The 27,812-nt window shown below is 43.0% G+C and overlaps 4 protein-coding genes across 5 annotated transcripts in view; all 4 read right to left on the reverse strand.

The window, feature by feature from the left end:
• Nucleotides 1-27,812, reverse strand: part of LOC307201979 (vomeronasal type-2 receptor 26-like) — a 54,384-nt gene that overhangs the window by 26,216 nt on the left and 356 nt on the right. The gene's annotated exons all lie outside the window — the stretch shown is intronic.
• LOC307201986 (vomeronasal type-2 receptor 26-like) overlaps nucleotides 1-27,812 on the reverse strand; it is a 32,670-nt gene that overhangs the window by 3,530 nt on the left and 1,328 nt on the right. Inside the window, exons 2-4 of one of the 2 annotated variants that reach the window (XM_079951585.1) lie at nucleotides 21,705-21,798; nucleotides 21,231-21,357; nucleotides 879-1,739 (exon numbers count right to left, since the gene is read on the reverse strand). In XM_079951585.1, the coding sequence (XP_079807711.1) occupies nucleotides 879-1,739; nucleotides 21,231-21,357; nucleotides 21,705-21,798 (1,082 nt within the window). Of the gene's footprint in view, nucleotides 1-878; nucleotides 1,740-4,443; nucleotides 4,579-21,230; nucleotides 21,358-21,704; nucleotides 21,799-27,812 lie in introns of those variants that run through there. The other variant, XM_079951584.1, reaches the window with a different exon arrangement.
• On the reverse strand, nucleotides 4,509-15,744 carry LOC307200459 (vomeronasal type-2 receptor 26-like; the record flags this gene model as incomplete). The annotated part of the gene is made up of 5 exons (XM_079948999.1): nucleotides 4,509-4,735; nucleotides 12,031-12,157; nucleotides 13,117-13,221; nucleotides 13,294-13,344; nucleotides 14,908-15,744. 5 exons carry the CDS (start codon nucleotides 15,742-15,744, stop codon nucleotides 4,509-4,511), a joined length of 1,347 nt encoding a protein of 448 aa, XP_079805125.1.
• LOC307202045 (vomeronasal type-2 receptor 26-like) lies at nucleotides 17,512-20,156 on the reverse strand. Its single transcript, XM_079951668.1, has one exon. The coding sequence runs from the start codon at nucleotides 19,441-19,443 to the stop codon at nucleotides 18,541-18,543; it is 903 nt and encodes a 300-aa protein (XP_079807794.1). The 5' UTR covers nucleotides 19,444-20,156; the 3' UTR covers nucleotides 17,512-18,540.

The following is a 27,812-nucleotide window of genomic DNA, read 5'->3' on the forward strand; positions in this document are numbered from 1 at the left end:
CCTATTTTCTTTCAGACACATGCATCTCTCTCAGTCTTTCTTACAACCCTTCTCTCTCTGAATGCCCACAAGTTAAATATGTATGAGTAGAGAGGTTTGTCCCCCTCCCTGGTCTCCCAGAAAATCTCAGAAGACATGGCAGTGGTGTGCAACCACTTGTTCTAAGGAAGGATTTGGTTGATATCGGATAGAGGGAATGCTGAACATCTCTCCCAGCCATTACCACTGCTTCCTATATATCAGGGGTGGCCAACTCCAATGAGACTGCGATCTACTCACAGAGTTAAAAACTGGCAGTGATCTACCCCCTTTTGGGGGGTTCAGGTCAAAGTTGTTGAGCATTTTTAGGGAGGACGAAGGACCATTTTTGGCAGATAAGGTAAAAAATGTTAATCTTTTGTTAGGGGAGCCAAAGTTGTTGAGCTTTTTGGAGGGGAGCCACTGATTGATCTGCCAGTGATCTGCCACAGACGGCCAGTGAGCTACTGGTAGGTTGTGATCTACCTGTTGGACATGCCTGCTATATACAAATGCAGTGGCATCTCATTTGGCTGCAAAGCTTCCATCATACAAATACTTTCTCCTGAAACAAAGGGTGGTACCTACTCACAGAAAGACACAACCATCATGGCCCTTTTGTATAGGATCTGCTGCCATTTGCCAGCAGCACAATATGTGGGTATCTAGGATACCACCATATCCCTGCCACATCCTACTCTGTCAGCAGAATTATAAATTCAGTTCTGGGTTCTTCTTTCTAATACACCTTCCCAAGAGTTTGGACTCTGAGAGAAAAGAGCAAGCTGATAGGATTTTGGCAACCCATAGAGTGTCAGGAAGTAACAGGGCTTTCACAGTTGAGGATGTTCAGCCTTTACCTGCCAAAACTGTTGATTCAGATTCTTCCCTCTCTCTTTGTATGCAATTCTTCTATGTCTGAGTCTGGATGTGGACATGGCATGTAAAGCATGGGCCATGGTGTAGACAGCACTGTGGATGCTGTAACTGTGGCCTGTCATGCTCATTTCAAAAAGTGATCCAGGAAGGCTCTCCAGCTTCTCTTCTCCGGTGCAAATATTCCCCTCCACCTTGTCTGCAGTGATATCTGGGAACACACATTCAAAGGCCTGTTGCCAGAAGTCCCTGATAAATCCGTCCCCATCTGTGCTGGAAGGGTTTCTGTGCAGAACATACTGATGAAATCCTGGTGGGTTTCTAATCTGAATTTCAAAGGCTATAGCGCCATTGAATATTCCTGCATCCCAGTACCTTTGAAAGACAAATGAAGCAAACTCAACCTGGGCTGTTATTATCCACACTTTACTTTCTACATTCTTTGTCTTGTCATCATGTTCTGAAAAGTATGAAAGCAATCTCAAAGTTGCCATGGAGTAAGATTCTCCAGAGGCAACCACTACGTTAGCTTTGCTGCTAAAAAATTTCTGGCTTATTATTGCCCCCTGACGTAGCATGTCATCAACTTCAGAAATAAAACTAAAATTGGGGATTCTTTCTATGAATGCAAAGCAGACACCACTCTTGGTAAACATTGGGGAAATGGTTTGCACAAATCTTTCTCCATTGTCATTGTCCGTTGCAATGACTCCAATCCACGTCCACCTGAAATGCAGAAGCAAAGAGAGAATTCCCTCATACTGAAGGGCTTCTGAGGGTGCCATCTGGTAGAAGGGAAGCCCTGGGCTTTTATCATTCATCACTGGAGCAGATCCATAAATGAGCTAAAGAGGGAATGGAGAAAGAGATGAGACACTGTAATATTTGCATTGTTCTTTCAAAATATTAATATACATTATGTGGCGAATCCTGTTAGTCAGATATGCCCTTTGCCTCCCTCCAGGGGTTGCATTCCTTTCTCTTTTATACTAAAGACACACATGCAGATGAGCTGAAAATTTTTGGTCATCTCCCATTCCAGTTTGTTAAGCATTTGTTCTGTTGACCAGAGAGGGGCAATATTCCAAGTTTATTTTTATACTTGCAAAATTTGGCAGCGTCTTCTACGATGGACAAAACTGATTAGAGGGACACACTATGCCCCAAACAGAGGATTGCCTACCCCTGCATTGGACATTATTTACTTTAGCTAAACGATCTACAATCGATCATGCGCTAGTTCTTTATCATCTTGCACGGAAGTACTCCTCTCCTCCCCGGGGCTACCTCTGTGCTGCCTTCTTAGACCTAAAGGCAGCCTTTGACAGCGTTCCTAGAAATATCCTATGGGAGAAACTTGCGAAACAGGGCATTGATAGAAGACTCTTATGGCTTATAAGTCAGCTCCACGAAGATACCCTTGCCAGAGTGAGACTTACTCCTGCGGGCGACCTCACAAATTCGATACCAATAAACAAGGGAGTGCGCCAAGGATGTATATTGGCCCCCTGTCTATTCAACCTATTCATCAGCGACATGCGAGCACCCCTAGTTAACTCTTCTTTAAGTACACACGCGCCTAGACTAGCGGACTACCGCTGCCCACTCCTTTTATATGCGGACGACGCGGTAATTCTATCTTATACACGTGTTGGACTAATCAGAGCTCTGAAGATCTTTGCCACGTATTGTCAACTCAACCAATTAACCATCAACCATGTTAAATCCAAGATTCTGATTTTCTCCAGAAGCCGGAGATGATACGAATGGAAGCTTGGTGGAGCAAAAATAGAGCAAGTTCTAAAATTTCAATACCTAGGAGTTATTTTTCAATACAATTTGGGGTGGAAAGCTCAAATTCAACACCTACTTAACAAGGCCAAAACTCTGTCATAGGCGCTCCTCCGATTTTTTTTTTCGGATGGAGCTTTGCATGTTCCCTCGGCCCTAAAGGTGTTCAAGGCAAAAGTGGTTGCCGTGCTTGCTTATGCTGCCCCGCTTTGGGCTGTGATGACAGATCTTGCTCCTCTCGAGACACTGCAAAATCAATTCCTACGTCGGCTCCTAATGCTCCCTCTGTGCGTAAGCAAGGCAGCCATGCGACTAGAATTGAAGATCGCATCCTTAGAAACTTGCCTGTGGAAGCAAGTCTTCAATTATTGGTTATCATTGTGGCATAGACTACCAAACCACTACCTTGTCCAATGCTTATGGCGAGATGAATTCTCTAGCCTTTGGACTAGTAGAATTCATGCCAAACTCCTGAGTTATGGAATCTCTCCTTCAGATTCCCTAAAACTAGACCAAATTACTGCTCAAAGACTGATCCACCAAAGACTGGATGACATCGACCTACAGCGAAATTATATGCTGGGGGGAGGTGTTTGTTCGCCTCAGAACGTTGGTATCACATTAACTTACTGCGTTCCATCATACCTCTCCTCCCTTTCGACTGTTGCCCATAGCCTGGCCTTCACCAAAGCGAGGTTCAACGTTTTTCCCTCCAATGTCCTGAGACATAGATTCTCAAAGGGCCAAGCCCCCGCCATGTGCGAATGTGATAAGGAGACACCGGAGTCGCTCCAGCACATTATGTTCACTTGCCCCCTGTTCAATGTGCCACGGGCAAATTTGTTGGGATCAATCATACAGAAACTAGAGGGTACCCCACCAAAATTCCACCTTGCCCAAATCTTGCAGGATAAGGATACTCATACGACCCTGAAAGTGGCAAGGTTCCTGGTCGCTGTCCTTACCCAAAAGCGACGCCAAGGAGCACTACAAGCTAACTAAGGCGTAGTATGCCATTCTATTTTATAGTATTTTATTGTTATAGTGGTGCCTTAGCGGCTGTTTTCCCCATGTGCACAAGTTGTTATTTATGTGTCGTTTTTACCTGTATGGGCCTATGGCCGTAAATAAAATAAAATTACTTACTAATTACTTACTTTAGCCATGTCAGAATTGCAACTTGGGTTGGATGCACATTTCTTCTCTCTAGCTTCTTTCATCTTCACGATGCTCATACCCCAACACACAGCAGAACTGTCATTTCTGCCTCTTGTTTTTCAAAACTCATCAGACATTAGTTATGAACATTTATTTCACTTTGGAACCAGTTTCTCAGTACTATTACTGTTCTCCTGCATAAGTGGATTATACCTGCAATTTGTCATACCTTCAGAGTGTGTTTAATTTGAAAGTCTTTCCCCCTAAACATTCACATATTGGGTATGGTGTCATGGCTGGTGATGAAGAAACCCACTCTCCCATCATTGGCCTTTGGGATTTCCTTGAGGTGTGTGTAAGAGATTGAGGGGGTGACATATTTTTTTCTGCTATTGCAGAATTTCTTTCCCTCATTTAGGTTATTATATTTTATATTAATTCTGTACCACCTTTATTTCCCAAGGATCTGAAGGTGGTGAATATGGTTCTGCTTCCAATTTCATCCTTGCCCCAAGCTAGTGATACACTCTGAACTAGTGCTGTGAATTCACCCTCTTTCACTATGCAAGCTAAGAGAGGTATTGTACATGGGTTGCCTACCTGCGGAATCTTATAGATATCCAAAACAGTTGCCATATAAAAGGAGATTTCAGAATCAAGTCCTCCTATGACCCCAGCCAGATTATTTCCAACATCACATATATAGTTAGGAACAAATTTCTCCACTCTGGATAAAAGCAGCAGCGTGGCAAGATATGTGCTCCTTGCACTGATATAGCTGTCATATAAGTGAAAGCCCAAGGTGATATTGGGTAGGATGTGAGGGTCTTCGTTGATCTCCTTGACTGCAAATGCCAAGGCGACGATGAGCTGGTAACCCTTAGGCACCACCCTAGAATGAGATTTGCAACCTCTATCAGCAGGAACTTCAACAGATGTATCCTTTTACACACCAACACAGTAGTTAATCATATTGACTTCAGGGGAGTTAACACCCAGTCCATTCTATTGCCGAACAATTCTTATAATCAGCAAGTTATTCCTGATGTTTACACAGAATCTCCTATTTTGCAACTTGAATCCATTGCTTCTGGTCCTTCCCTCTGGAGCAAGAGAAAACAAGCTTGCTCCAACTTCCTGGTGACAGCCCTTGAGATATTTGAAAATGGTTATCCTACATCACCTCAGTCTTCTATTTTCATAGCTAAAAATACCCAACTCCCTCAATGTTCCCTCATAAGGTTTGGCTTCCAGACCCTTGATAATACGTGTCACCCTCCTCCGCATAAGTTGCAGCTTGTCAATATCCTGAACATAACTGAACACAGTACTCCAGGTGTGGTTTGAGCATGGCAGAATAGAGCTGTTCTATTACTTCTTTTGATTCTGGCACTATACTTCTGTTGACTCCTTGATCCTTTTCAGACATAGCACTGGCAATCCAGGTGTTCTCCATCTTATATTTGTACAGCTGGTATTTCCTGCCTAAGTGCAGAACCTGACATTTGTTCCTATAGAAATGCATTTTTTTTTGTCTAAGTTCTCCATTCTATTAAGGCCAATAGTATCTAGACCAAGGGTTGCTAATGTGGTGCCCATAGGAACATTGGAACCCCTGGGGTCTTTCCCTGAAACATCTGAAGTCTTTTCCTAACATTTAAAAAGTTTCTGAGCTCTCTCCTGTAATGACCCCTTCCTTACTCATGAGGCAGAGATGGTAGTTGTAATTCACAGAATTCTATACTTCATATTATATGGCATCATTGTGAAACAATTTTTAACCTAAGATCAGGAAATGAAACCATATGAGCATTTAGGTTCAGATCAAGTTTTTTTAATGCATTCTCACTAACACTCCTGTTCAGATAAACTCTATCAAAATCAGCTGTTCAAAAGGGCTATCTCTCTCTCTCTCTCTCTCTCTCTCTCTCTCTCACACACACACACACACACACATTTCAATACATTTACCGGTATATTCATTTCCCTATTGAGAAATCGGAGCTTCTACAGTATTCTTTTAATTCACACAAGATTCTTATGGATTTTCCTCCCACAAACCCTATCTGATCACAATCCAGTATATATGGAGATAAAAGGAAAAGACTTTAGAACATTAAGATGGAAAATGAATGAAAATCTATTCAATGATCAAAAGATAGTAAATAAAGCAAAAGAGACAATTGAGGAATACTTTAAGTGGAATTTGAATAAAGAAACATCTCTAGAAATGGTGTGGGATGCTGGGAAGGCCGTCATGAGGGGTTTCCTAATCCAGAAAAATAGCATCTTAAAAAAGAAAAAAGAGAAAAGGAAAGAAGAAATCTTATTGCATCTCATGGAGAATGAAAGACAATTAACCATTAAACCAGGAGATGAAATAATAAAACAAAACATAAGGATGCTACAAGCTCAATTTTCTATGATAGTGAACCAGGAGATTGAATGGAGGATCAAAATGATGAAACAAAAGAACTTTGAATCAGCAAATAAGATAGGGAAATACCTGGCGTGGCAATTAAGAGAGAGGAAAAAACAAAACACGATATGTAAGATAAGGGATGGAGAAAGGATAGTGGAGGACCCAAAAGAGATAAAGAAGATATTTCAGAAATACTATAAGGAATTATACAAAAGAGAAAAAGAGAGATAATGAGATAGAAGATTACTTAAAAAAATACCAATTGCAACAGATCACGACTGAAGAAAGAGAATATCTAAATCAGACAATTACAGAGGAAGAAATTAGGAAAGCAATAAAAAAAAAGAAAACAGGAAAAGCGCCAGGGCCAGATGGTATCTCGGCTAAATATTATAAAATTTTGTGATCAACTTTCCCCAGTGCTATGTGAAGTCATGAACAATGTACTAAAAGAAGGGAGAATTCCAAACACCTGGAAAGAAGTGTATATCCCCAAAAAAGATACAGATGGCTTAGAGGTAAAAAAACTATAGACCTATCTCATTATTAAATAATAACTATAAACTATTTGCAGACGTATTGGCGGAAAGGTTAAAAAAAATCTTAAATAAAAGAATCCATAAAGACCAAACGGGTTTCCTCCCGGGGAGACAATTGAAAGACAACGTAAGAAATGTGATAGACATTATTGAATATCTGGATAGTAGAATAGACAAGCAGGCAGCGCTGATCTTCATTGATGCCGAGAAGGCATTTGACAACGTCTCCTGGCGTTTCATGAAGGAAAATTTAAAAACGATGGGAATTGGTGAAGGATTTAGAAAAGGTATTGAGGCTATTTATCAAGAGCAAAAAGCCAAACTTATAATAAACAACAATATATTGGAGGCCTTTGATATTGCCAAAGGGACTAGACAAGGCTGTCCCTTATCCCCTTTGTTATTTATAACAGTGTTGGAAGTGTTTAATAAAAGGTTAAGGGAAACACTGGAGGTTAAAGGAATTAAGGTAGGATGCAAAGAATTCAAAATAAAAGCATTTGCAGACGACCTGATATTAACATTGGAAGATCCTAAGAACAGTTTACAAGAAGCCCTACAGAAACTAGAAGAATTCGGAAAAGTGGCAGGTCTCAAGCTCAACAGGAATAAGACTAAAATGATAACAAAAAATATAACCAAGGAAGATATAGTAGAGCTAGAACAAAGGACGGGAATTATGGTTGCTAAGAAGGTAAAATATCTAGGAGTGTGGATCACAGCAAAAAATATAAACTTATACAAAGATAATTATGAGACTACTTGGAAGGGTGTCAAGAAAGATTTAGAAATCTGGGAGAGATTGAAACTTTCCTTCTTAGGGAGGATATCAGCTATTAAAATGAATGTTCTGCCCAGAATGTTATTTTTGTTTCAAACTATACCAGTAATGAAAGGACTAAAACAGTGTAAAGATTGGCAAAGGATCTTAGCGAGATTCATTTGGCAGGGGAAAAGATCACGAATAAAAATGAAAATAGGTAAAGGTAAAGGTACCCCTGCCCGTACGGGCCAGTCTTGACAGACTCTGGGGTTGTGCGCCCATCTCACTTAAGAGGCCAGAGGGGGCTTTTCTTTACCAGATTTGAGTTTATATTACGAAGTGGCTTATTTAACGTGGGTGAAAGACTGGATAAAGCTAGAGAATACTGATATCTTGGATTTAGAGGGCTTTGATAACATGTACGGGTGGCACTCGTACCTGTGGTATGAAAAGGTGAAAGTTCATAGAGGCTTTCTAAATCATATAATTAGAGGACCATTATTTCAAGTATGGGAAAGAAATAAGAACATGCTGGAAAAGAAAACCCCATGGTTTGGGGATCGAAGAAAACCCTTTGGGGATCGAAACCGGGAAGGGGGGGGGATAAGAGTTTGGGAATCCAAAGGGTGTATAATTATATGTTATCTTTCTTTTTTATTTTTACTTGGTAATCATTATAAAAATTGGGAAATTCGTGGAAGGGAATTTAGGTCGACTTTAGAAAAAGATGTTAAGAATGAATATTGTTGTTTAAATTGAGGGCTATAAGTTTTAAATTGGATAATTAAGATGAATTAAATATAAAAATAATAAGGTGATGGGGATTAGAACTTGCTGAGCTAATTTTTGGAATTGGAATACAAGAAGGGGAGGTGTGGGGAAGTCAGGGAAAGATGGTAAGAAAATAAGGATTTGGAGTTATACTTGTCTTTTTTCTTGTGTGTTTTTTGTGTTTGTTTAAAAAATTGTAAAACCTTAATAAAAATTTATTTTTTAAAAAAAGAAAACCCCATGGTGGATCTCACCAATAGATGTCTTAACTGTCAAAGAAACCAACATGGAGGGGAAAAAAAGCTACCTATGAAGAACTTATCAATAAAACTGATCAGGGCATAAAACATAAGCCCTATGAGGAGGCAAAGAATGTACTCACGGGGTGGCCGCAATACCATCAAGTGAATGATCTGTAAAAAGATGATAAAAAGAAACTGGGATTTGAAGATACAAAATCTAAATTTAATGTGGAAGTCATAGAAGGTAAAAACAAAACATTATCTAGGATGTATGACCTCTTACTGGATTGGTATACAAAAGATGAAGAGGTGAAGGAGGCCATGATAAAATGGGCCATAGATATTGGTTACAACATTGACTTTGTAAAGTGGCAAGAATTGTGGAATGTAAATATGAAATTCACGGCATGTACGGCACTAAGGGAGAACCTCTGGAATATGATTTATAGGTGGTATCTCACACCAGTGAAATTGGCTAAGATTTATAAACTGAAGATTAAGAAATGCTGGAAATGTGGAGAGGGGGATGGTGAGTTCTATCATATGTGGTGGACATGCAGTAAAGTAAAAGGCTTTTGGGAACTGATTTACAACGAACTTAAAAAAAAATATTAAGTATACTTTTCCCAAAAAGCCTAAAGGTTTCCTGCTAGGAATAGTTGGCAAGGAAATAAAAAAAGAGGACAAAAATCTGTTTCTATATGCCACAACGGCCACTAGAACTATGTTAGCCCATAGCTGGAAAATGAAATTAATACCTACTATAAATGACTGGCAGATCAAGATGATAAATTATGCTGAACTAGCTAGAATAACAGGAAGACTAAGAGACCAGGATGACCAGAAGTTTCATGAAAATTGGAACAAATATCTGACGTATATAAGAGATAAGTATAGAACTTCGATGACTCTGACAGGGTTGGAACAACTCTAACAGTGTTTGGCAAATATGTAAAGGATATAAAACACGTAACTTTAGAAATTATCTGATACTTACCAATGAAGTGAAGGGAAGTCCGAGGCTCGGCGGAGCCGAAAATAACTGTGTACTATATATATGATTCTTGTAACAGCTATGTTATATGCAACTTATGTAATCTAGACTGTATATATGTATAATCGATGGAAAACCAATAAAAATTTATATGGGAAAAAAAGATTCTTATGGATTTTACATCAGCTTATGCCCCCCTGAAATGAAAAGTGGTTATCCCTAGGTAAATGGGTATAAGTTTGCAGCCTCAGTCATTATTCCAAGGCTGAAACTCTTGGTTTGATCATTCCTGTACTGTAATAAATGAGTGGCTTAGTTCTTACACAAGCTCTTCATGCAGCGCTGGTGGAGGTTCCTCAGTGAATGTTGCTGGAGAGGAGATGAAGCCACCATGGGAAACAATGCCACCAATGAGGAACTCTCCTGGCTGATGATACATGTGAAGTGGACGGTGTGGACTTTGGAGCTTGCATTTTGCTATGTGAGCCTGACATACATTGTAAGAAATCAGTTCCAGCAGCAAGAATACTAAAACCACCATTCTCAATACAAAGGCATCTGGTTGTTCTATGCAAAAACTTTGTTTTATCTTCTCTAAGATAAAAATTGTCTTATTTAAATGGTAGTTTATTTTCCCGAGACGATGCAATGTCAGAGTATCCAAAATCGGACTTGTGGATCACAAGTCTGATTAATTCTGATTAATTTTAATATACCTTGCATTAGGTTTACCAGTGGCCACTGTAAGTCCCCATTGTTTTTTGAGAAGCAGCTGCACAAATTATAGCCTGTTAATGATCAAGAAGCAATGTAATCATTCAGTGCTTAGAATTCCCTCTGGAATGGTTGAAGAAAATGTGTTTGTCCCATATTCAGAACTGTTATTTTAATTTCCCTTTCACTTGATAATAAGGGACCACTGTTGTATTGGGGAAGGAAGATGTTAGAAGCTCATTATGGAAGACCTTGTAACCAATGTAGTTTCCAAAATGTGTAGTCAGCATCCTGGAATTAGGGTCCCTCCCAGGTCTATGAGTCTAGGATACATGATCCACTGCTTCCCTTAATCACAGTACTTTGTCAGGGGAAAATCCAGGGAGAAGAGCTACATGGGCTCCTCTGTTGGCTTTGGGGAACAGTTTTGTGAAATAGACTTGTTCATGCTTTAATTCTTTCTTATAATAAGCTTTCCCCTGCTGTTTAACTCGGGCCTCACTAAAACAATATAACATTTGGGGAAGAAGATGCAGCCCAGTAACCCAAAACTAGAGGCCAAAATAGAAAAGATCTCCACAGCCACCATGTACTTTCCCTTGGTACTCAGGTAGGTCGGAACAAAGGACAGCCACACACTGCAAAAGACCAACATGCTGAAAGTGATAAACTTGGCTTCATTAAAACTGTCTGGTAACTTCCTAGCTAGGAAAGCCACAGTGAAACTGACAAGGGCCAGCATTCCCATGAAGCCTAGGACACAGTAGAACATGGTGACTGATCCTTCATTACATTGCAGTACAATTTCTTTAGTCACTGAGTGCTTGTCCAAATCAGGGAGTGGGGGAGCAACTATCAGCCAGGCACTACACATCATCATTTGAATGAGGAAACTGAAAAGAACAATGGAGATGGCCAGATTTCCCCCCACCCATCTCCTCATTCTGGAGCCTGGCTTGGTAGCCATGAAAGCTAGAACCACTATAGTTGTTTTTGCTAAGATGCAAGACACTGCTACTGAGAAGATGACTCCAAAAGCAGTTTGTCGAAGGAGGCAGGTTATTTTTGTGGGCTGGCCAATGAATAGCAAAGGACAAAGGAAGGAGAGAATGAGGGCTATGAGGAGAACATAGGTGAGGGTCCGATTGTTGGCTTTCACGATGGGAGTCTCTCTGTGCTTGATGAAGATCCTAAGCACCAAAGTAGTAGTGAAAGTCAATAAAAGAGCTAACGTGACTAAACTGATTCCCATAGGTTCACCGTAAGACAGGAAGCTTATATCTTTTGGAAGACATTTATCCTGGGCAATGTTTGGATACTGATCTTCTGGACATTGAAAACAGTCATCCATGTCTGAAGAAAGAAAGAAAGAAAGAAAGAAAGGGAGGAAGGAAGGAAGATATTAATTACACGCTCTTAAAGAGAGTCAGAGGTGGTCGGAAGGCTTCCACAGTCTTTTTGCTTTATATCCCTCTTTTTTATTTGACTCACCAAAGTCTCTGTTGGCTCACAAAGACAAGGCCACACCGCTACCCCCACACACATTTTATCATTTTTGACTCAATGTCATTTCTGTGGAATAATGCAAATACTTGTGCACTTTGTTAACTACTTCAGTATTTCGATGGAATTCAATAGAATAACCGCTGACCCAAATGGGTGGTTCCACACTTTCTGATTCTGCAGCTGTTACTCAGCTCATTTTAAGGGTGAATCTGTGTGCATTTTTTAACCTTTCTTACCTTCCTGGTTGGAAATCTTTCCTTCTGGACATGGAACGCAATCATAGCAACAAAATGGCTTCCCTTCCTTCTTGGTCCGACTATAACCTGAACCGCAATGATCATTACATATAGAAACGGGCCAAGTCTGTCCATAAATATTAAAATATAATGTTTTAGGAAGTATCACAAACACTAGAAAGTATTACAAATGCAATGGGCTTTTAGACCTTGAGTCCTTGGCTCATATTATGTTATGGTATGGTTTATTTATATAACACATTTTAGATCAAAGGCCAACAAAACAGTGAACAACATATATATAGTCCATATATATGTTATTAAATCAAAACATAAAAGTCTTAAAAATCAATAAAATATTTAAAAACAAAACAAAGGAATGTGCGTCAAACAATAGAAGTGGTTTGACTCAAAAATTGTTAACAGTGGCCAGGGTAAAGCGGTGCATCTTCACCGATCCATAGTAACTATAAATGAGGTTGTTTGACATCCCACTGTGGAGAAGGGGACATATTTTGGGAACTGCCACAGATATTTCCCTTTCCTAGACTACCATCCGCCAGGTTTCTGAGGGTGGCAGAAGTACCAAGAGGGAATATTAATAATTAAAAGCTTATGTATTGAAAGAGGCAAGATATGTTGAACCTAAATAATCTTATAAATGACACAAAACTGTAACTGTGTGACTCAAACACTTAAAATGATTATTTTAATCAAAAATAAATTAATTTAATTACAAAATTTAATTAGAAAAGTCAAAGCATCCTGGAAGAAGTGTGTCTTCACCTGTTTCATTGATATGTATGAAGTCCACACTCAAATTATGAGAGGGTTACATTTTGGGGATACATACATATATACATTTTGCCTATAGTTAGAACACATGGAATTCAATAGTGGGTGGAATTGCCAAAGTCTCCCCCGCCACCCGCAGAATGAACATTAATTGGCACGTTATTATTCAACTACAATGTGAATGTTCAGATTGAAAGCCATAGTTTGAATTGGGTCAATAAATTTACAGAATGCTGAGAAACAACTATGGGACAAGTGATGGAAAAACCCTGAAAGGTGCATAGAACCCACCTGGTTAAATGGGTTGGGCCATACAATGGCATCCTCATGAATGGTGAACAGTTTTTCCTGGATACCCAGGGAGTCTATCTTCCCAACTTTGACTCTACAAAAGGACTGATTTGGAAACATGAGCCAGTTTATAATGTCAAAGCCAGCAATTAATTCACCATTTGCGTCAAAATGCACCTTTTCTCCTGCACTGTTGTTAAATGAAATACTTCTGAGAATCTGATGGAGCTAAATAATGAAAATAAGATGGAAGATACATATAAAAGTTCAAGCTATGTTATCATAAACAGGGTGAAAGTACAACCAAGGCACGGGATTATGATTCCATGAAAGCTTTTTGCAAGCTAATGTTAGAAAAAGCAAAAGGTCTCTTAAAACTTAAAACATCAAGGAATATTGTCTACATCTGCAGCACTATCACCATCCAGCCCTGGATGTCTTTTCCAGAACTCTTTCCCAGCAGCAGGAAAGAGAGAAGTTCAGGAACACTTTTATGCATTGTGATTTGCTGTTTTTAATTGATTATAGATTAGCAATTCTGATGCTGTTCCTGCTTGTGATATTGGCAAAGCTAATGAGAATACAGTGGTACCTCGGGTTACATACGCTTCAGGTTACAGACTCTGCTAACCCAGAAACAGTGCCTCGGGTTAAGAACTTTGCGTCAGGATGAGAAGCATCCGGGCGGCGCGGCGGCAGCAGGAGGCCCCACTAGCTAAAGTGGTGCTTCAGGTTAAGAACAGTTTCAGGTTAAGAAAGGACCTCCGGAACGAATTAAGTACTTAACCCGAGGTACCACTGTAGAAGGAGATACTTAACCAGTAAGGCACCTTGGGAAGAGCTTTGGCTCAGTGGTATGGTACACACTTGAGGACGAAGGTGGGACAGGGGCAGCGGGCTGCCCCGGCTGCCATTCGCGCCACCCCTGGGAACGTGCACCGCTCGCCAACTCCCTGGGATGTGCGCTGCACGCCACCCCCTGAAGCTCATTGTGCACACATCACAACATGCACTACACCCCCACTACCCCCAACAGTCACCCCCCCGCCTGTTCGCCACTCCCGGTGCCAGAGCATGTTGCTCTGAGACTGATGGTACATGCTTTGAATGCAAAAGTATCCTGCGGAAGTATTGCCAGTTAGTGTAGACAACACTGATCTGCATGGACTGTACGTATGTACTCAGTAGAAGGTGACTTTCTTTGTAATGTAAGACACTCTAAATAAACCTTTGAAACCCTAGCCCCATCTTGGTTATTTCTTTTCTTTTGCTTAAAAAAAATGTATTTCAAGCCCACTCTACACTTCGAAATCCTAGCGTGAAGTGCAATACATAATCAGACCTACATGAAATAGCTGAATAAAACATTAAAAAGCCAACAACAGAAGTCAAACAGATCCAGTATGTCAGGCATGCCCTTCTCTACCAAAGAACAGATTAATTTACAGCTAATCAAAGATTGGATCAGATAAATGGTGCCATTCCCATTCCCCTCAATGAATGGTTGAATTAAATACTGGACAAAATTTCAAAGCAGCACCAAGTTATGAAACTCCTTCCCCCCAAATGCACAGGTCCACAGGTGAAGGGATGGTAAGAAATTCTTTAACAAACTACGGGGAGATTTGTCAATCTCTGGGGTGGGGTGCTGCAGAGGGGGGGAAAACCAAATGCTAGATATATTGTAAAGTTTTTCTCCGAAAATAAATTTCTTGTTAATCTCATGGAAGGTTGAGAAAGCTCGCCCATATTTCCTCACCAAAATATATGGAGGTATCTTCAGTACATTACCTGCCATGGTTGTGGATTTGGAAGCTCCCATCTTGCTCCCTCTGCCATTCCCCTCTGCTTGAATTGGGATGAATATCTGATGTGCAAAGCATGTGCCACCGCATAGACTGCATTGTAGATGGTGTAGCTATGAGCTGTCATTCTCATTTCAAAAACAGACACAGGAAGTGCCTCCATCTCCTCTCCCCCAGTGCAGATTTGCCCACCTATATTATCTGCCACTGAACTGGGGAATGAACAGTTAAATGACTCTTCCCAGAAGTCCTTGATAAAACCATCTTCTTTTTCTGTGGTTGGGTTCTTGATCTGAAGGAACTTCTGGAAAGCTAACATATCCACTGAGTGAATTCCAAGGGACAGAGAACCATGAAGGAAACTTATGTCCCAATTTCTTTGGAATGGAAATGATGTGATATCCATCTGGGCTGTCATGAACCAGACTTTACCCTTAGTCCTCATTGGTATATGCTCAAATTTTACAATCTGGGGCACCATTTTCAATACCATCATTGTCTGAATTTCTCCATGTACAACCACAACATTCGTAGTGCTTCCCATAATAACACTGACACAGTGAAAGCCCTCCCCCACCATGTCTGTGACACCACTGGAAGAAGTTAGCTTTGGGAATGTTTCTATGAAGTCAAAGCAGATGCCACTCTGGGAAAACATTGGAAGTACATTGTCTATAAAACCTTCTGTATTACCCCCATCTTGAGAAACCACTCCAATCCATGTCCACTGGAGATGCAGTAGTAACTGGATAATTCCTCTATATTGATGGTCCCCATTCGGGAACATCTTCTGGAAGAAAACTCCTTGAGACTTTTTATTCATGACTGGGGAAGAGCCATATATGAGCTAAGGTTTTTTTTATATTAAAAAAAGAGAGAAAAAGAATAATGGTTTTCAATATGAAATAATTGTATGTACTTGTGTTTTCTTTCTTCTGCACATTTCTGGCCGGGACCATAACGGTTAAGTAGATCCTGCAGATAGTAGGATTGAATTATCTGTTCACCTATTGGAGTCTACTTTCCCTGTGCATTTCCTGCAAAGAACACTCTGAGGAAGCAGGCCCCTGCAACTAGCAGGATTGAAACCTCAGCTCACCAGATACTCAGCCTAGGGTATATAATTGCTCAGTTTTAAAGTGTGCTTCAATCTGCTGGTTTGTACAGCCATGTGAAAACAAATCTCATTCTTCCTACCAAGACCGTGCCCCAACAACCCCAGATCAGTCCTGCAGGCCAGACCAAATCTGGGACTGTTTCTAACTAATTCATCTAGTTCCACCCAAATTTGTCCAGTTCAGGATTTGGGCTTTGGCTAAATCTGACCCCCAACCCTTGCAGCTTTTTACTGATTTCTCTTTCCCTGTGTATGTGTTTTAAGATTGGGAGGATGTGTCAATATTTCTCTTCAGTTTCTTATTTATTTATTTCTATACCACTTTATATTTTTAATAAGAATCTCAAAGCGGTTTACAGAATATTAAATCAATAAAACAACAGCCAGGCAATGTTCCTCTGGCCTCATGAGGAGCCTCTTCAGTAGGGCCTTGCAGGGAGTGGCCTTCACATCTTTTTCTAGGGCTGGTGAGTCCTATTTAAGTTATTTAACCGCATGAATTAGGTGGGTTTTTTTAAGCTTCATGAAAATTTCTCCTAAAACACAAAACTTGTATGCAAATTTTGCGTAATATGCACATCTTTTCAAAGCAATATTCACTAATACAATGCATTTGAAGGATATTTTTACTAATGTGCATTTTTTATGCACACTTTACCTTAATCTGTGCATTTTTGGACACATTTTTTGATTGGAGAACTGCTTGCAAAATCCGGAGAAGTGGGACTTTCAAAGAATGGCTGCATTTCATGTATTGCTTCTGAAAGCATGAATTTGGTGAAATTCAGGTGTGAATGTATTCAGATCTTACTTGTGGTATTTTGTAGATGCACAGGATGGGTGCCATGTGAAGACAGACATTAGAGTTAGGTCCTCCAATGACTGCTATTGGAGTGCTCTCAGCATCACATTTATAGTTAGGGATGACCTTGGCCCTTCTTGAGAGAAGCTCCATTGAGGCTTCATAGGTCCAGCTTGCACTGAAATGGCTGTTATAAATGTGGAAGCCCAGGGTGACATTGGGCAAGATCTGAGGAGTTTCATTGATCTCCTTTACAGCAAATGCCAAGGCCAGGATGTGCTGGTAGAGGTGAGTCAGCACCCTGTATTGAGAGTTAGATGCTGCATCAAAGGTAATCTACTTCAGATTAGAACACTGACTACTTATCAGTTCAGATATTTCAGATACTGTACAAAAACAGGTTGTAATCTCACATCTCACAGATCTGTAAAAGTAAACTGGTTCATGAATTTTTGAATTTTAATTTGTAATGTAAAACATGTTTCAAGCCTGTTTTGATGCCATGTGGATGTCTGCAGGCAAGACTTGACATTTGTACAAGTGTTTGTCCTGTAAGCCAATATTTTATGCTTTGTAAATGTTTTAAAATTCTTCAATAAAATTTGGAATAAAAGAAATGAGTGTTTGAAATGGGTAAATCAATTTTTTTAATACAACTACAGAAGACAAAATTCAATAAGGTGTTTTTATTTATTCTGACTTCTAGTAAATCTGGATGAAATGTGCACCTACTTACATATGGTCATCTGAAAATTCCTGAGATGGGTGTTTCTCAAAGGATAGGGTATCTGAAAATATGTAGATCTGAGAAATAATGCCAGCAATGATGAGGTCTCCTGACTGATAATATTTGTGAAGAATAGGGACAGGCTCTCTGACAGAACACAGAGGAAGAGGAAGAAACTTGCACATCCCATGCACCAACAGTAAGAGCACTAGCAATCGAAACACTACCATCTTGAAAGGTACTCTTTATTTAGGCACAAGTTCACCTCTTCTGTTACTGCCATTCCCGTGATCCTGAGCAGCAAAGCCTAAAAGAATGGTCACTCACACAGCTGATTCAAAGCCAGACTCATGCGTCTCTGTATGTCTATAGACCCAACCAAATAGAGTTCATAGTTATTAATAAGACCCCCCAGTCTTAGTTTAATCATTTGCATGTGGGCAGAAGAGGTCCCTAGGGCAGGATAGAAGATGTAATTCTGAATAATTACAGGAGAGGTAATCACTTGCTTCGAATCACAGATGCTGTGCAATATTTTAAAGAAAACATGTTTATCATATCTCAGCCAAAGCCTTTTCTTAAGTGGGAGAGACAGATGATAGGCCCATTCTTTTATTCTTTTTAGTGAGCTATTGATATTTAGAAAACTTTAGAAAACGGAAGTACTTCAAAGCAATAATAAATATAATGTACTCCCATATTATTCTGAAAGGGTGATGTCTAAGCCAAGTCATACTCAGAGCACGCCCATTAAATTCAAGGAAGTTATGGATTATATTTATGTGGATGCACTCCGAGCATGAATAACAATGGTTAGCACCCAGTGTGTTGACAACTGCATATTTATATCGCAACTCAAGAAACATCATTTGTGAATTGGAATGTATCTGTCAATCATCAATTATTTTGATGCGATTGAAATTAAGATGATTTAATTGCAGATCTGTGCGGATTGACTTGATGAGGTACTTGATTATTCTTTATTTCTTCGTATTAGTTGTCCCCTGCTGTTCAATTCTGGCCTCAGCAAAATGACAAAGCATTTTGGGAAAAAGATGCAGCACAGTAAGCCACCACTAGAGGCCAAGATGGAGAAGATCTCCACAGCCACCATGTGTTTCCCTTTTGTGCTCAAGTAAGTTGGGACAAAAGACAGCCACACACTGCAGAAGACCAACATGCTGAAAGTGATAAACTTGGCTTCATTAAAACTATCGGGCAACTTCCTAGCTAGGAAAGCCAAAGTTAAGCTGGCAATGGCCAGGAAACCCATGAAGCTCAAAACAGAGTAAAACATGGTATTTGACCCTTCATTGCATTCTAGTACAATTTTTTCATTGATTGAGTGCATGTCAACATCTGGGAATGGAGGACAGGTTGCCAGCCACACAGTAATAAAAACCGTCTGAACAAGGAAGCTGGAAAGAACAATAAAGGTTGCCACTTGTTTCCCCACCCATCTCCTCATCCTAGAGCCTGGCTTGATAGCCATGAAAGCTAGAACTACTATTGTGGTTTTGGCTAATATACAGGAAACTGCCACTGAGAAAATTGCACCAAAAGTAGTTTGTCGTAGGAGACATGTCACTTCATCTGGTTTGCCAATAAATAGCAAAGCACAAAGAAAGGAGAGGAGGAGAGAGGACAGGAGAACATAGGTGATGTTCCGATTATTGGCTTTGACTATGGGAGTGTCCTGGTGCTTGAGGAATATTCCAAGAACCAAAGTTGTGATTAAAGAAAAAAACACTGCAAATGTAGTCAATATAATCCCCAGAGGCTCATTGTAAGTCAGGAAGCTTATGTGTTTTGGGAGGCATCCATCTTGGCCAATGTTTGGATAATGATCTTCTGAACATTGAAAACAGTCATCCATGTCTGAAATCAAATATGAAAAATAGATATAATATGATATTTAAGTATGGCATTCTGTTCCTGAATGTGGGCAGTGAACTTGAAATATCAAATGTTAATTTTGTAGTACAGTGGTACCTCTGATTATGAATGCCTTGAGTTATGGTTTTTTGGGTTACAAATGTTTTTAACCCAGAAGTAAGTTTCCCAAGCTCTTGGAGGCCTCACCGCTGCCCAGAGCCAAGCCCAGATATTCGCGGGGCCTACGGAGCCTCCGTGACTGGGCTCCAGCAGCGGGAGCTCTCTGAGGCCTCTGCAAATCCCCGGAGCCAGGCCCTGACATCAGGAGGATGCCCAGGGGGTCACATCCCAGCCCCAAAGTTAGGTAAGAAGCACTTACCTAACAAAGACCAAGAACAGTGAAGCTGTTAAGAAAAGAAAGATGAGTCTGGGCCGAAAAGTCCTTTACCAACCCTTGCCCCATCCCCAGGTGTAGCACCTAGCCAGGTTTGGGATTTTTTTACGTGAGTCTGCCCTGTGCCTTTGTTTCTGCTTTGTTCCTTCGTTTGGGGGACTTCTGGGGGACTCTGCCTTCTGCCATTGTTTTGGGGGTCATGTGGAGCCCAATTCAGCCACTGGTTGATTGTGTGACTTCAGAAATGGATAAAAGCCCCCATCCAAACAATGACTATCATCAGTGCATGTAAGAAAAAATTTTTTAAAAATTTTTTTTCATCTACAATACTGATCCAACCCACTAATATTCTTATCATCTATGTATTTGTCTGATATTCTCTTCAGTCACCCAAGTTACCTCATGTGAAATATGTGGAAGACAGCCCTGGATTGTTTGACCCTTTTATTATTTCTACTTTCCCTCCTATAAAAACTACACAAGACACTCTCCATATAAAGTTTAAAGAACAAATAACTTTGACTTAGTATTCTTGCAGTTGCAGATTATTATGTTCAATGCCAGTAGGAACTACTTAAATTGCTAATAGCTTTTACATAGGTTAAACTGTTACAGACTGTAACAGTTTGATCTATGTAAAATAAGATAATAAGAAAATTGTCCAGTAGCACCTTAGAAACCAACTAAGTTTGTTCTGGGTATAAGATTTTGTGTGCATGCACACTTCTTCAGATAACTCTTAGGCAGACAGCAGCAGCACACAACAAACCTGTTCTAACTGTTAAGACCGTTCAGCTAACTGCCATAACTGCCACAGAGTATATGACATCACAGAGTTCTATGGTTCTTGCCATTATCCCTTTACATATGCTTTGTGTGTGCTAACATTTCACAATTTTGAATGTTAGAGCAATTAGTTTAAGCATTTAAAATGCTGATGGGAGCAAGCTGGATTGTAGCTGATATATTTATAAAATAAATAGTAAGGTAAAAGGACCCCTGACCATTAGGTCCAGTCGTGATCGACTCTGGGGTTGCGGTGCTCATCTTGCTTTATTGGCCGAGGGAGCCAGGGTACAGCTTCCAGGTCATGTGGATAGCATGAGTAAGCTGCTTCTGGCGAACCAGAGCAGTGCATGGAAACGCTGTTTACCTTCCCGCCGGAGCGGTACCTATTTATCTACGTGCACTTTGATGTGCTTTTGAACTGCTAGGTTGGAAGGAGCAGGCCGAGCAACAGGAGCTCACCCCACCGCGGGGATTCAAACTGCCGACCTTCTGATCAGCAAGTCCTAGGCTCTGTGGTTTAACCCACAGCACCACCCACATAGTATCCATCTGTTAAATAGGTGGCAACTGTTAAACAGAAGACATCTACATACGACATTCCTTACCTTTCTGGTTTGAAATCTTCCCTTCTGGACATGGAAAGCAATCATAGCAGCAAAATGCCTTCCCTTCTTTTTTCGCTCTTCTATAACCTGAACTGCATTGATCATTGCATATGGAAATGGGGCATATCTGTTAATAAATGATAAAGTAGTTTTTTTAAAAAATCCAAAAATAGGTTGTGGAGCTTTTATTTCATTATTATTTCTCTGCAGTGAACGAATGGCTTGATACTGTCATAAGGAAATATAATGAATTCTTGAGTTCACATCGTGTTTATGTGGTGAACTTCCCTATAACTGGAGTCCTTTACCCACATTAAGAAAACATGAGACAAAATTTGCATTATGACAGTGTTGCTTGAATTCTGTACATTTGTCTCCAGCATTTTAACATCCACTTCAAAATCTGGAGACAATGTGACTTTTTGAACATTGAGGAAATTATTCAATAGATCCCAAAATGTGCACAGTCACTACCTGTTTAAACTGGTTGGGCCATACGATGACATCCTCATTAATGATGAAGACATTGTCCTGGTGAACCATGGGTTCAATCTTTCCAACTTTGACCCTGAGGAAGGAGTGGTTTGGAAATGTGATCCAGTTTATAATGTCAAATCCAGCAAGCAATTCTCCATTTTGATCAAAGGAAACTGTTTCCTCCACAATGTTGTTAAAAGAAATACTTCTGAGAACATGGTGGAGCTAATTTATGAGGGTGAAAAAATAGGAGACTGTACTTAAAAGTTGCAAAGGATGGAAATACACATCAAGGTTATAATCTATCAGACATCAATATTTTGGATTATGTTTCCTTGAAAGGATGTATGTAGGCTAATCCTGGTAGAAATTATAGTAAACGAACTAAAATGACAGGAGATGTATTTATTTCCCACAATGCCCCTGAGATAGTGCTTGATTATGACATATGCCTGTCCCAAGTAAAGGTAAAGGACAGCTGGATGGTTAAGTAAAACTTGACTCATCTCAAGTTTTATCTCATCTCGCTCATCTCGCTTTAGACCGAGGGAGCCGGTCTTTGTCCACAGACAGCTTTTTGGGTCATGTGGACAGCGTGACTAAACCACTTCTGGCGCAATGGGACACCGTGCTACAGCACATGGAAATGCTGTTTACCTTCCTGCCACAGCAGTACCTATTTATCTACTTGCATTGGTATGCTTTTGAACTGCTAGGCTGGCAGGAGCTGGGACTGAGCAATGGGAGCTCACCCGTTGCATGGATTTTGTAATGGTATAGTGTGGTTACTCGTGCGTAAACTGCTTCCACTTCAATTAGATGGTTTGCTCAAACATGTTTAGGGTTAGAGCTCGCCCTCCGTGACCTGTTAGTCACTTGCAGAATCTGCCAGTGGGCGTTTCTTGAATCTCTTCCAGCATAAAAGCTGCTTGACCCCAAGTCTCCACCTATGTTCTCTGCGCGGAACGCGTCTGCGCAAGTAAGGGGATGGCAAGGGCGTGCCAGCGCTCTCTCCGCTGGTTTCGGTTGAAGGGTCTTGGAGCCCTGACACCGATTCCTCCCTCTCCTCTCTATTGGTGTCACTCTGAATTCCTTCCCCCCGACTGGTTCCCTCTCCGGCATCGCTCTGGAGCCCTGCCTCCACTTTTCGCTCTGATGTCAGTTCCCTGACATCCACCTCCCCACCAGGACCCCCTCCACCCCCGGCCTGACCCGGTGACGTGACCTTGTCCCCATCTTCAGCCAACAATGCAGGGAACCCTCGAAAGGAGCTGTCGTCATCGTCCGAGGACTCAAACCCTGCTTCCCACCCGCCCCGGTTTCTGATGGGAGGGGCTTCCCAATCTGATTCCTCCTCTCCTGACGACTCCCCTCCTTCCTCTGGGGACACTGGAAATCCCACAAAATCCTCCTCCTTGTCATCATTGGTGGTGGCAAATTGCTCCTCCCAGAATCTCTCCAGAGGTTTGGGCTTCCTCGGATACCTGTTGTGGAACTCTTCCACTAGATACCCATCATCTATTTCCCCTTCTGGAACCCACGTGTTTTCTGACTCGGGCTCCCCCTCCCAAGCTACTAGGTATTCCACCTGCCGCCCCCGCCACCGCGAATCCAGGATCTCCATTATCTGCTGGTGGTGTTCCCTGTCTTCCAGTGGTGGGTGTCTGAGCCCTTCTCCTCCTACCTCCCGGACTCTCCACTTCTCTCGGTACGGTGAGAGCAGTGACCTATGAAATACTGGGTGGATTTTCATGTTGTCTGGCAACTTGAGCCTGAATGCCACCGGGTTGACTTGGTGTATCACCTCGAAAGGCCCCAGCCGCTTCGGCCGGAGTTTCTTACACCCACCCTTGAAGGGCAATCCTTGAGTGGATAACCACACCCGGTCCCCCACCCTAATGGTCTCCCCTTCCCGGCGACATTTATCCGCTTGCCTCTTGTACTCTTCCTTGGCCCTTTCCAGATTCATCTTAAGCTGCTGGTGCAGTGCTTCCATTTCTTCCACGAACTGCTCTGCGGCGGGCACGCTCCACCCTTCCTCCCCCCTCCCGGGAAAGGCCCTGGGGTGACACCCATAATTAGCCAAGAATGGGCTCATCCCCGTGGACACATGCTCCGCATTGTTATACGCAAACTCGGCCAGTGCTAGCTTATCTACCCAGTCGTTCTGCCTCTCGTTGACGTAACAGCGGAGATATTGCTGCAATATGCTGTTCGCCCTCTCTGCCTGCCCGTTAGTTTCCGGGTGCCTCGCCGTCGAGAATCCCACCTCCACCTGCAATAAGTTCATAAGCTTCCTCCAGAACCTCGAGGTAAATTGTTTCCCTCGATCAGAGATAACCCTCGAAGGAGTCCCATGCAACCTGAAGATGTGAGTAACAAACAGTTGTGCGGTTTCCTCGGCTGTCACCGCATGAGAGCATGCTATAAAATGGCACATCTTGGTTAGCAGATCTACTACTACCATGACTGCTGTCTTACCTCTGGATTTGGGCAAATCTGTCATGAAATCTATTGATACCACCTCCCAGGGTCTCCCCGGCGTGGGCAAGGGTTCTAGTAACCCTGCCGGGGCTGCCCGCTCCCCCTTGGCTCTTTGGCAGCGGTCACACCCTCGTACATACTCTCGTACATCTTCCCTCACCTTCAGCCACCAAAACTCCCTAGTGACCAGTAACATGGTCTTGTGTTGCCCAAAGTGTCCCGCTGTAGGGTTGTCGTGAAGCTGTTGGAGCACCCTTTCCCGTAAGGCCCCCCTGGGCACATACATTGCTCCCTTGTAATACAGTAACCCTTCCCTTACCTCGAAGTCCCCCCGGTCTCCCCCATTTTCCCTTAGTTCCCTGATTCTGGTTTGGGCAAATTCGTCCTGGCGAATCAACTCGGTTAGTTCTCGTTTCCCAACCAACGCCCCCCCACAAACCCATCGTTCCTCAGGGAACACATGTCGAGCGTCCGGTGGTCTTCCTCCTTCCGTGTACTCCGGTTTCCGTGAAAGCGCGTCTGCTCTCACGTTCTCTTGCCCTGGCACGTACTTGATCTCAAAGAAGAACTTGGAGAACTCCTGTGCCCACTGAATCTGTCACTGGTTGAGCACTCGCGCTGTCCTCCAGTATTCCAAGTTCTTGTGGTCAGTGCAAACCTGGATCTTGTGCTGAGCCCCTATCAGGAGATGTCTCCACTGGCGAAACGCGGCATAAATAGCTAACAGTTCACGATCATACACCGTGTAGTTCTGTTCCGATTCGTTCAGCTTCCTTGAGAAGAAGGCGCACGGCCTCCATGTGTCTTGGGCCGGTCCCGGCTGGAGCAACACCGCTCCTATCGCTCTGTCCGACGCGTCGGTCTCTAGCCTCATCGGTTTCTGCAGATCCACGTGCAGGAGCTGTTCCTCCGAGGCGAACGCCTGCTTTAGCCCCTCGAAGGCACGTTGGGCCCCTTCCGTCCAGACGAACTTCTTTTTGCTACTGAGACAATCTGTGATGGGTGCGGTTAAGTGGGTGAAGTTCTTGATGAACTTCCGGTAGAAGTTGCTGAACCCAAGGAACCTCTGCACATCCTTCCGGGTTTTGGGGGCCTTCCATTCCAGCACCGCCTGCACCTTGCCGGGGTCCATGGCTAGGCCTCTGTCTGACAACCTGTATCCCAGAAATTCTACTTCCTTGGCGTGAAACTGGCACTTTTCCAGCTTGACCCACAGTTGGTGCTCTCGTAGCCTTTTCAGCACTTCCCTGACGTCCTGGACATGTTGTTTTTCATTGTCCGAATAGATCAGGATATCGTCCAGAAATGCTACGCAGTTCTTGTACAGCAGGGGACCCAGCACATGGTGCATGAAGCTTTGAAAACAGGCAGAGCCCGACTGTAATCCAAATGGCATAACTAAATATTTAAAGGCCCCCAGGGGGGTGAATATGGTGGTTTCCCATTCGTCCCCCTCTCTCATTCGAATCAGATTGTAGGCCCCCCTGAGGTCCAGCTTGGTAAAAATCTTACCCTTTCTTACCCTGGTCAGAATATCATCAATTCTGGGCATTGGGAAGGTCACGGGTTCTGATACCAGGTTTAATTTTCGATAGTCCACGATGAGTCTCGGCTGATCCGTGTTTTTCTTATCCATAAAAAACACAGGGCTGCCCCCCACTGCCTTAGATTCTCTTATAAACCCCCTTTTCAAGTTCTTGTCTATAAAGTCTCGCAACTCCTGCATCTCCCTGTCGGACATGGCATACAGCTTACCCACCGGCAGCTGCACCCCAGGGAGAAGGTTGATTTGGCAGTCGAAGGGCCTATGTGGCGGCAGCCTGTCCGCTTCCCTCTCGCTGAAGACCTCTTGTAAGTCTGCGTACTGTGGCGGCACCTTCCCTTTCTGCTCCAGCGTGGTTGCTGCTGCTCTGGCCAACCTCACCCTGGGCTTCTCCCCTCCTAGACAGTGTTCCAAACAGTGGGCTGACCCGAAGGTGACCGTGCGTCGGTGCCACACCACCACTGGATCATGTAGCACTAGCCAGCTCATCCCCAGTATTATTGGGGGTCCCGCCAGTGTGGCCACGTGAAAGGCTATGGTTTCTGTGTGCCTGGACACACTCATTCTCATTGGCGGGGTTTGATGTGTCACCTCCCCCCCTAGCAACTCTCTGCCATCTATCGTGGTGACTTGGAGTGGGAAATCCAGTGGCAGCAAGTGGATCTGGTGCTCCAGCGCAAACTCCTTACTAAAAAAATTACGGGAGTTCCCTGAGTCCAACATTGCCTTCACCTTGACTGGGTGTCCATTTGGGAGTTCTAGCGTCACCACTATGGCTATAGAAACCTTGGGTGGGTCCGGTTGGGGCACTTCAATAAGTTGTTCGCTTGGCTGCTGCGCCCCCCTGTGGGCAGTCAAGCGCTGGCGTTTTCCTGCACCTTGTCCTCTGCCCCCTCCCCCTCATTTCCAGCAGCCCCCACCATCCCTTGCCAAGCCTTTCTTTGTGGGCAGACCCTGGCAAAGTGTCCTGGCCGTTGGCAGAGGAAACATTTCTTGGAGTTTCTCCCAGCCTTTGCCTCCCTTTTGACTACTTGGTGGGCGCTCGGCACCTCGCGTGCGCGCGCCCCATCAATTTCCATTGGCACCACGTCATCGGAAGGCTGCCTTGGCGTCTCAGGAATGCGGTTGTCAGGGCAACGCTCCCCTCTCCCTTCCCGCCTTTCCAAAGCGCGCGCTTCCTGGCGAGAGCCTATGGCCAGCGCAGATTTCGTCAGCTGATCCATAGTCACGTGGGAGAGCTCATCTTTAACGGCTGGGGACAACCCCCCCTCAAACAGCATCCGTATGGGCGGGCTGTCCATATCCCATTCGAGCCTGTGTATTAGCATCGCAAAGCGGGACCAATAGTCTCTAACGGAAAGGTCCCCCTGCTTACATCTCATCAGCTCCCGTTGGGTCACACTCTCCCCCAATTGGCTGGAATACATAGCGTCCATCGCCTGAAAAAACTTCCGGACGTCCTTCATGGCGGGGTTATGCGCAGCCATTAGGGGTCTAACCCATTCCCTCGCGCTGCCCTCAAGGTGCCCCATGATATAAGCCACTTGCGCCGCCTCATCAGCAAAATCATCATGCTGCAGCTGCAGTGCGTACTCTATTTCTGTCCGGAATCCATTATATTCTTGGGGTTTCCCCCCAAATTTGTGTACCAGTCCGGGTACCTTCTTTGCCACTGGGGTGGGTCTCACCTGCGCGTCCTGGGTGCGCCTCTCATCCAGCCGCCCCATCAGCAGTGCTACATGCCGTTCCAGCTCCTGGTTCCTCTTCACCAGGTCCTGCACCCCCACAGCTGGCTCCGCTGCCCCGGCGCCTCCTGTCTGGCTCATGTTTCCACTGCTTACTCACGAGTAACAGCAAGGGACTGGCAGATTGCTGTAATGGTATAGTGTGGTTGAAGGGTCTTGGAGCCCTGACACCGATTCCTTCCTCTCCTCTCTATTGGTGTCACGCTGAATTCCTTCCCCCCGACTGGTTCCCTCTCCGGCATCGCTCTGGAGCCCTGCCTCCACTTTTCGCTCTGATGTCAGTTCCCTGACAGATTTGAACTGTCGACCTTATAATTGGCAAACCCAAGAGGC

The sequence above is a fragment of the Podarcis cretensis genome (assembly GCF_951804945.1).
Source record: "Podarcis cretensis genome assembly, chromosome: 13".
In the NCBI taxonomy this organism is placed as follows: domain Eukaryota; kingdom Metazoa; phylum Chordata; class Lepidosauria; order Squamata; family Lacertidae; genus Podarcis; species Podarcis cretensis.